Source organism: Pituophis catenifer, unplaced genomic scaffold (assembly GCF_029215685.1).
Source record: "Pituophis catenifer annectens isolate HBS135680 unplaced genomic scaffold, rPitCat1.0.hap2 SCAF_1, whole genome shotgun sequence".
Classification (NCBI taxonomy): Eukaryota; Metazoa; Chordata; class Lepidosauria; order Squamata; family Colubridae; genus Pituophis; species Pituophis catenifer.
In genome coordinates, this window is record NW_027256881.1 from 115,653,433 (window position 1) to 115,662,622 (window position 9,190).

Here is a 9,190-nt window from a genome sequence, read left to right on the forward strand (position 1 = left end):
CTTTTCTTAAGGTTCAGTGAGTACACCACAATGTCAGTGGTGAATTAGTAGAATGACACAAAGGCACAGTCTATATGTTATTAAATACATAAGTTACTAAGTGTCACAAAAGGCAATGAGGGGAAGGGGAAATCAGCATTCATGACACAGTACTCAAGCATATTATATACAATGATGTATACAGACTGTAGAGATAGCTAAAAATCCACTGCTGGAACTGGGGAAATATAATGTTTTGCACAACTGAAATATAATCTTGACAGAAAAATAAAGCATACTTATGACACTAATACTTGAAACATAACTGTCCTTTATTCTAGATTGGCAAATATTGGTAATGTTCCTGATTAGAATTACATGCAAAGGAAGAGTGATATGAGTAATTGTGGCTAAAAACATATATTTCCTTTCCCTTCTGGTTTTCTTCGTGGGAAAATAGGCTTATGCTACATGCTACGATAGATGATGACCAACTTTTATTAGCTTAAGGGCTGCATCAGACTTTATGTGGCAAAGAAGGGCCATATACCAAAAGTTAAGTAGGAGGGACAGGTTCCAATTTTGCATGGGGAATTTTGGATTTGTCAAAAGGTGAAATTGGTGGCTTGAGTCTCTGAAAACATAACGGTGTAATTTTGCTCCTATGCAAACTCTGGGGACTGGAAAATAGTTGTGGTCTTCTATATTAATCATATTAAGCTGTTGAGAGAGCAAGAACTTTAAAAATAAGTATATTCTGAAAAAATGAATTAACTTTCAGTTATAACAGGAAGCAAAGAATATATCAATAAAGAAAAACCTACCATCAGTGAAAAATTATAACTGATTCATAGCTAGACACCAAATGATTCTAGATGCTTAAAGTTCGGTCAGCAAAATTCAGGATCTCACTTGACAGAAATTGTCTGCAGTGTGAAATAAATGTCATTTGTCCTTGAATACCTAATACTTTGGAGTCCGGAGAGATGGCATACAGCAAAAAGAGGGTTATGGGGTTTTTTAGGGAAATTTCTTAATAAGATTTTAAGGGATTCTGGGAGGGGGGTAGATTACGTGGGTTCGGGGGAAGACCCGCGGGGAGGGTATCTGGGCCAGCCGTAGGGCGTGGCATGGGAGGTGTGAACTCTGGGGTCAAGGAGATGATTAGATCTTACGATACAGATGCCCATAACATCGATACTGTAGGTGGGAGGGGCAGATATGGCGGGAGCAGGGGGCCACATCATCCTACGGGAGTGCGTCCTCGCTGTTTACAAGCGGTGGCGCGCTCCGACCCTCAAAGCTCTTCTCGTTCCCCAGGTTGTACGGAACCTCGGGCCCCAGGCCTTCGGCTGATGCTGTGCAACGCCAGGTCCGTGGTAAATAAAGCCCCCCTCATTTGTGATCTTATTCAGGTGGGGGGGGACCTGGCGGGTATTACGGAGACCTGGTTGGGCCAGGAAGGGGGAGCCCCCCTTGTTGATATGTGCCCACCAGGTTTCCGTGCTTTCCATCAGCCAAGGTCTCAGGGGAGGGGCGGAGGGGTGGCGGTTGTTATTAACGAAGGTCTTGGACCAAGGGAGGCCACTGTTCCTCAGACGGCTGGATGTGAGTCCCTTCTTGTGAAGTGGGGTCATAGGGTGCAGTTGGGCTTGCTAGTCACATACCTGGCTCCCTGCCATGTGGCAGCAGCCCTGCCTGAGCTGCTTGATGTTATAGCCGCGGTGGCTGTTGACACCCCCAGGCTTATGGTCATGGGAGATTTTAACCTGTCATCAGTTGGCGAGACATCTGAGGTGGCTCGGGAGTTCATGGCTTCCATGACGGCTATGGACCTGACCCAGTTAATTTATGGCTCTACTCACATGGGGGGACACACACTGGACCTTGTTTTTGTCTCTGGACAGTGGTTGAGTGATCTCGAGATAGGGGATATAGTGATTGAACCCTTGTCATGGTCAGATCACTCCCTCCTTCGCCTGGACCTTCGAACCGCCACACCCCGCCGCAGGGAGGCGGAACCGACCAGGTGGTTCCGCCCCAGGCGCCTGATGGATCCTGAGAGATTCCAGATGGAGCTTGGGCCATTTCCTGAGGTTCTAGCACACGACTCGGCTGAGGACTTAGTGGCCGCCTGGGATAGGGCGGCGGCTGATGCTTTAGACGAGTCGTGCCTTTGCGGCCTCTGACCGGTCTCACCTGGCTCCTTGGTATACTGAGGAGCTGAGGGAGATGAAGCGCTGGAAAAGACGCCTAGAGAGCAGTTGGAGGGCTAGTCGTTCTGAATCCGACCGAACACTGGTAAGATCTCATATTAAGAATTACCTAGTGGCGATAAGAGTAGAGAAGAGTAACTACTTTTCTACTCTTATTGCATCATCAGATAATCACCCAGCCGCCCTGTTTAGGGTGACCCGCTCTCTGCTCCATCAAGAGACGCAGGAAGACCCCTTGGAGGGTAGAGCTGAGGATTTTGTACAATATCTGTATGACAAAATTGCTCAGATTCATGAACAGCTAGACTCTGACTGGATTGATCCAGAGGAGATGACAGGGGCAGGTCCTGAGAATATTATTTGGGAAGAGTTTGATCCTGTGACTCCCGAAAGCGTGGACAGGATACTGAACAGACTAAATGCGACCACATGTTTATTGGACCCGTGTCCATCCTGGTTGGTACTGGCCTCCCGGGAGGTGACGCGAGGCTGGCTCCAGGAGATTATAAATGCTTCTTTGAGTGAGGGTGTCTTTCCCACCGTCTTGAAAGAGGCGGTGGTGAGGCCCCTCCTCAAGAAGCCCTCCCTGGATCCAGCTGTATTAGCAAATTATCGTCTGTCTCCAACCTTCGCTTTGTTGCAAAGGTTGTTGAGACTGTGGTTGCACGACAACTGCCTCAGTACCTGGATGAATCGAATTATCTAGATCCGTTCCAGTCGGGATTCAGGACGGGTACAGCACAGAGACAGCATTGGTCGCATTGGTTGATGATCTCTGGAGGGCTCGGGACAGGGGTTGCTCCTCTGTCCTGGTCCTACTAGACCTCTCAGCGGCTTTTGATACCATCGATCATGATATCATACTGCACCGGTTGGAAGGGTTGGGGGTGGGGGGCATTGTTCTACAGTGGTTCTCCTCCTTTCTCTCTGACCGGTCGCAGTCTGTGTTGACAGGGGGGCAGAGGTCGACCCCGAGGCCCCTTATATGTGGGGTGCCACAAGGATCGGTCCTCTCGCCCCTTCTATTCAACATTTATGTGAAGCCGCTGGGTGAGATCATCCGTGGTTTTGGGGTGAAGTACCATCAGTACGCTGATGACACCCAGCTGTACATCTCCACCCCAGACCACCCCAATGATGCCCTCGAGGTGATGTCCCGGTGCCTGGAGCCCGTACGGATCTGGATGGGGAGGAACAAACTCAGACTCAACCCATCCAAGACCGAGTGGCTGTGGTTTCCGTCGTCCCGATATAGTCAGTTGGCACCATCTCTGACTATTGGGGGCGAGTCGTTGGCCCCCACAGATGGGGTTCGCAACTTGGGCATCCTCCTGGACTCACGGCTGTCTTTTGAAGAGCATATGACGGCCGTAGCCAGGAGGACTTTTTATCAGGTTCGCCTGATTCGCCAGTTGCATCCCTTTCTGGATCGGGACTCGTTACGCATGGTCACTCACGCCCTTGTCACCTCACGCCTGGATTATTGTAATGCTCTCTACATGGGGCTCCCCTTGAGAAGCACCCGAAGGCTCCAACTGGTCCAGAATGCGGCCGCACGGGTGGTAATGGGAGCAATGTGGCGCTCTCATGTAACCCCACTCCTGCGTGAGCTGCACTGGCTCCCAGTGGTCTTCCGGGTGCGCTTCAAGATTTTGGTTACTATCTTTAGAGCGCTCCATGGCTCAGGACCAGGGTACTTACGAGACCGCCTCCTGCCACCAATAGCCTCTCACCGACCAGTTCGCTCCCATAGAGAGGGACTCCTCAGGGTGCCATCGGCCAAACAATGTCGACTGACGGCCCCCAGGGGGAGAGCCTTTTCTGTGGGGGCACCTACCATCTGGAACGGGCTTCCCCCGGAGTTACGAAACATCCAAGACTTACGCATATTCCGCCGTGCCCTGAAAACATTTCTATTCCAACAAGCTGGTCTGGCCTAACTCTCCCTTTTTAATTGGCTTTTAAACTGGCTTTTAAATTGGGTTTTAAACCTCTTTAGATAAATTTGGATGTTTTTAATTCTTTGAGCCTAAATTACTTAATCTGTTTCTTAATAGTTTTTAACTTCTATATAGGGTGACCCGCTCTCTGCTCCATCAAGAGACGCAGGAAGACCCCTTGGAGGGTAGAGCTGAGGATTTTGTACAGTATCTGTATGACAAAATCGCTCAGATTCGGGAACATCTGGACTCTGACTGGGTAGATTCAGCGGGGAGGACAGAGGCAGGTCTTGTGAGTATTATCTGGGAAGAGTTTGATTCTGTGACGCCCGAAGACGTGGACAGGATACAGGGCAGACTGAGCGCAGCCACATGTTTACTGGACCCGTGTCCCTCCTGGTTGGTGCTGGCCTCTCGGGAGGTTACACGAGGCTGGCTCCAGGGGATTATAAATGCTTCCTTGAGTGAGGGTGTCTTCCCTGCCGCCTTGAAAGAGGCGGTGGTGAGGCCTCTCCTCAAGAAACCTTCCCTGGACCCGGCAGTGTTGGCAAATTATCGTCCAATCTCCAACCTTCGCTTTGTTGCGAAGGTTGTTGAGAGTGTGGTAGCGCGACAGCTCCCCCAGTACCTGGATGAATCGTCGTATCTGGATCCGTTCCAGTCAGGCTTCAGGCCTGGGTACAGCACGGAAACGGCATTGGTCGCGTTGGTTGATGATCTCTGGAGGGCTCGGGACAGGGGTTGTTCCTCTGTCCTGGTCCTATTAGACCTCTCAGCGGCTTTTGATATCATCGACCATGGTATCATGCTGCACCGGCTAGAGGAGTTAGGGGTGGGGGGCACCGTCCTACGGTGGTTCTCCTTTCTCTCTGACCGGTCGCAGTCTGTGTTGACAGGGGGGCAAAGGTCAACCCCGAGGCCCCTTGTATGTGGGGTGCCACAAGGGTCGGTCCTCTCGCCCCTTCTGTTCAACATTTATGTGAAGCCGCTGGGTGAGATCATCCGTGGTTTCGGGGTGAAGTACCATCAGTACGCTGACGATACTCAGCTGTACATCTCCACCCCGGACCACCCCAATGATGCCCTTGAAGTGATGTCCCGGTGCCTGGAGGCCGTGCGGATCTGGATGGGGAGAAACAGACTCAGGCTCAACCCATCCAAGACCGAGTGGCTGTGGTTTCCGACATCCCGATATAGTCAGTTGGTGCCATCACTGACTATTGGGGGCGAGTCACTGGCCCCCACGGAGAGGGTTCGCAACTTGGGTGTCCTCCTGGACTCACGGCTGTCTTTAGAAGAGCACATGACGGCCGTGGCCAGGGGGACTTTTTATCAGGTCCGCCTGATTCGCCAGTTGCGTCCCTTTCTGGATCGGGACTCGTTAAATACGGTCACTCATGCTCTCGTTACTTCCCGCTTGGACTACTGCAATGCTCTCTACATGGGGCTCCCCTTGAGGAGCACCCGGAGGCTCCAGCTGGTCCAGAATGCAGCCACGCGGGTGGTTATGGGAGCGACGTGGCGCTCCCATGTGACCCCCCTCCTGTCAGCTGCACTGGCTCCCGGTGGTCTTCCGGGTGCGCTTCAAGGTTTTGGTTACCACCTTTAGAGCGCTCCATGGCATCGGACCGGGGTATCTACGAGACCGCCTTCTGCTACCAATAGCCTCTCACCGACCAGTACGCTCCCATAGAGAGGGGCTCCTCAGGGTGCCGTCGGCCAAACAGTGTCGACTGGCGGCCCTCAGGGGGAGAGCCTTCTCTGTGGGGGCACCTACCATCTGGAACGAGCTCCCCCCAGAGATACAGAAGATCCCAGACCTGCGCACGTTTCGCCGTGCTCTCAAAACTTTTCTATTTCAGCAAGCTGGCCTGGCCTAACTCCCATCTTTTAAATTTTTAAATTTTTTAATTCGTGATTTTACAAATTGGGTGTTTTAATCTGTGTTTCGGCTGAAATATTTAATAATTTTAAGGGATTTTTTAATATTTGTATTATCTGTATTTTATCTTGGCTGTTCACCGCCCTGAGTCCTTCGGGAGTAGGGCGGTATAGAAATTTGATTAATAAATAAATAAATAAATAAATAAATTATGGCTGTTCACCGCCCTGAGTCCTTCGGGAGTAGGGCGGTATACAAATATGAAAAATAAATAAATAAATAAATAAATAAATATGTAAGATAATGTCTGTGTATTCTCCCTCTACATGTACAGGAGGGAGATAATGAATAGTGGATGGTATAAACTTAGTACTAATCTATGGTACATGTGATTTCCCTATCCATGAAGAATTGTAGCCTTGCTATATTTTTCTCTCTTTCAAAAGAATGCTGTAAGTTGCTGACATAACTATGGCAAGGGAAAAATCACTCCCACTCATTAGGGCTCCACGGCCAAAGTAATCAGTACAGGAATTGTGCTTTCTTTGGCAGGAGAAGAAAAACTTACATAATTAATTAACTTATGCTGTTTATTTTTTTAAAAAACCAGTGTTCTGGTTTCAAGAGAAATCATAGTAGTTTAAGGCACTGGTAGGGATACAGCAGAAAAGACAGGGTAGATAGAACATGCAGATATATTTTTTTCCCTCAGAAATTACAATTTAGAGCCATGTTGATGCAGTGATTAAGGCATCAAGCTAGAAACTGGAAGACTATGAATTCTAGTCCTGCCTCAAGCACAAAGGCAGCTGGGTGACCTTGGGTCAGTCACTCTCTCCCAGCCCTAGAAAGGAGGGAATGGCAAACCACTTCTGAAATCTTTCCAAGAAAATTGCAGGAACTTGTTTAGGCCATCACTAGAAGTTAACATTATCCAGAAGGTACCAAAAAAGATTACAATTCAGCAAATAATTTTAAAGTTTTAATTGATAAGCTTCATGATAGTGTACTTAAAATGTGTCAAGTTGCTATACTATATCTTCTTGAACTTTCAACCCATTAACCTCACCTCCCAATCTCATTTCCTTGTTACAAAAATAAGCCTCTTCAGTGCTCTCTCATGAGAACATTTAAGAGAATCTAGATTTAGTGAACAGTAACTCTGAACTTCAATGATAAAGCAGCTGGTAAATTTAATATGAGCACAGGGAGTCTATTTCATCATAACCTTACAAGGATGAAAATATGGTTCCTACATCCAAGTTTGATTTCCAAACACAAATAAATATAAAAATGTTAGCATAAATGTGAACTTATTTATAAACTAAAAGTCATTTGTATTACCTGACGACTAGCTATTATACTTTTATCTATATCAAGTTTCTAGTAGGTGCTTTTTAATTATGAAAATTTCAGAGATAACACTCAATCCAGGTAGGTTTTTAATAAAGGGAAAAGCTCCAAAGATCATACTTCTATCCCAGGATGAGGACATCATTCAGGCTAATAGGAAAAGGTGTCTTGCACTCAAGAGCAACAAGAGATAATTTTGTATATTTTGGTATTTGGAGAAACACCATTCTTCTGGCTAAGAAAAGGAAGAATGCCTTGTTTAAACTTTTATTTATCTTTTTATAAGCATGAATTAAATATTACAGTGCATCTATAAATGTTCCACCAATTAATCGTGACATTTTTTCAGTTGATTAATTTTATTGTTTATCTGTCTGATCAATTGGATGTCACCATCCTTGAAATCATATTTTTTGGAGCCATAAGCTTGATGCACTTCCTAACATATTGCCAAATGTTAAAAAAAACAAAGCTAGCAATCTCTTCAGAAACAGCCTGGCTGTCAAACGACAGTACAGGTAGTTCTCGACTTAACATTCATTTAGTGATCATTCAGTTACAATGGCACTGAAAAAAGTGAGTTATGACTGTTTTTCACACTTATGAATGTTGCCGCAACCCCATGGTCACATGATTTACATTCGGATACTTGACAAGTGGTTCATATTTATGACAGTTGCTGAATCCCAGGGTCGCATGATCCCTTTTGGGACCTTCTGACAAGCAAAGTCCATGGGGAAGCCAGATTCCCTTAACAACCATGTTGCTAATTTAACAAGTGATCCACTTAACAACTGGGGCAAGAAAGGTCATAAAATGGGGCAAAACTCCCTTAACAAATTTCTCACTTAACAACATGAATTTGGGGCTCAACAGGGATCATTAAGTCGAGGACTACCAGTTCCTCTACAGAGGAAGAATTGCGCCAACCAGGAGTGTTGGGGGGCTCTCACTTCACCTCATACAACCTGCTGCAAATATAACATGACAGGGGGGCGAACACTCAATTCCAAATGTTCATCTCCAACATTGCAGGGCTCCATGTTGAGGAAAGTGATTGATGGTTGAAACAAGCCCAAGCAATTCCCTATCCTGTCCCCACATTAAACCAGTCAGGACAGCGTCAGTCAATGGCCTAGTTATACTGGCAGAATTACAATTAGCCAGGAAGAGAAAACGGTTTTAGGCCAGAATGCTTTTTCATCACCTCAAGCCCCGCAGGATAATATGATTTAAATGGGGGGGGGGGGGAGTGCCCTGACTTTTTGCCTTCTGACTGACCAGAGGAACTATTTTTCCACTTAAAAGTACGCTGGAAGACAACAAATTCCACTTAAGTTATTCTGGAAGTGGGATAGTCTTGGGGACATTTCAAAGGCGCTGCGTTTCATCTCTGCATTATTTCGTGGCAGAAGCAGCAGCAACCGGGCATTACCGCATCTACTCGGACTTCCCACTTTTCAGCAGTCCTGCCCACTCACCCGCAGGCCGTCGTCCTGCAGCCGGCAGGCTCTCTGTAGGGCCGCTGTCTTTCACCCAGGGAAAAGCCGGGGCCTCCATGCCATTCCCCGGCCTTCACCCCTGGCTTATCTCGGTGCTGCTTGCGCGGCAGCAATCGCTCCACAAACCAAGCGGAGGCCCACGCGCCTCAGCGGAGAAAAGCGCTCGCGCGTTGAGGACGCCGGAGAAAGCGGCTGGGTTGATTGGGATGGTCCCGCGCTTTGCTAAAACTCCCTGCAACTATGGCTTTTCTTTTCTTTTCTTTTTTTTTAAAAAAAGCCCTTTATGAGTCCCCCAAACATTTGATTAAGCGCTTATAA

At 47.5% G+C, this 9,190-nt stretch overlaps 1 protein-coding gene across 1 annotated transcript in view; it reads right to left on the reverse strand.

The window, feature by feature from the left end:
• Positions 1-8,930, reverse strand: part of MEI4 (meiotic double-stranded break formation protein 4) — a 57,180-nt gene extending 48,250 nt beyond the window's left edge. Inside the window, exon 1 of the mRNA XM_070954395.1 lies at positions 8,852-8,930. Coding sequence (XP_070810496.1) covers positions 8,852-8,930 — 79 coding nt within the window. The remainder of the gene's footprint in view (positions 1-8,851) is intronic.
• Between the last annotated feature and the right edge of the window lie 260 nt (positions 8,931-9,190).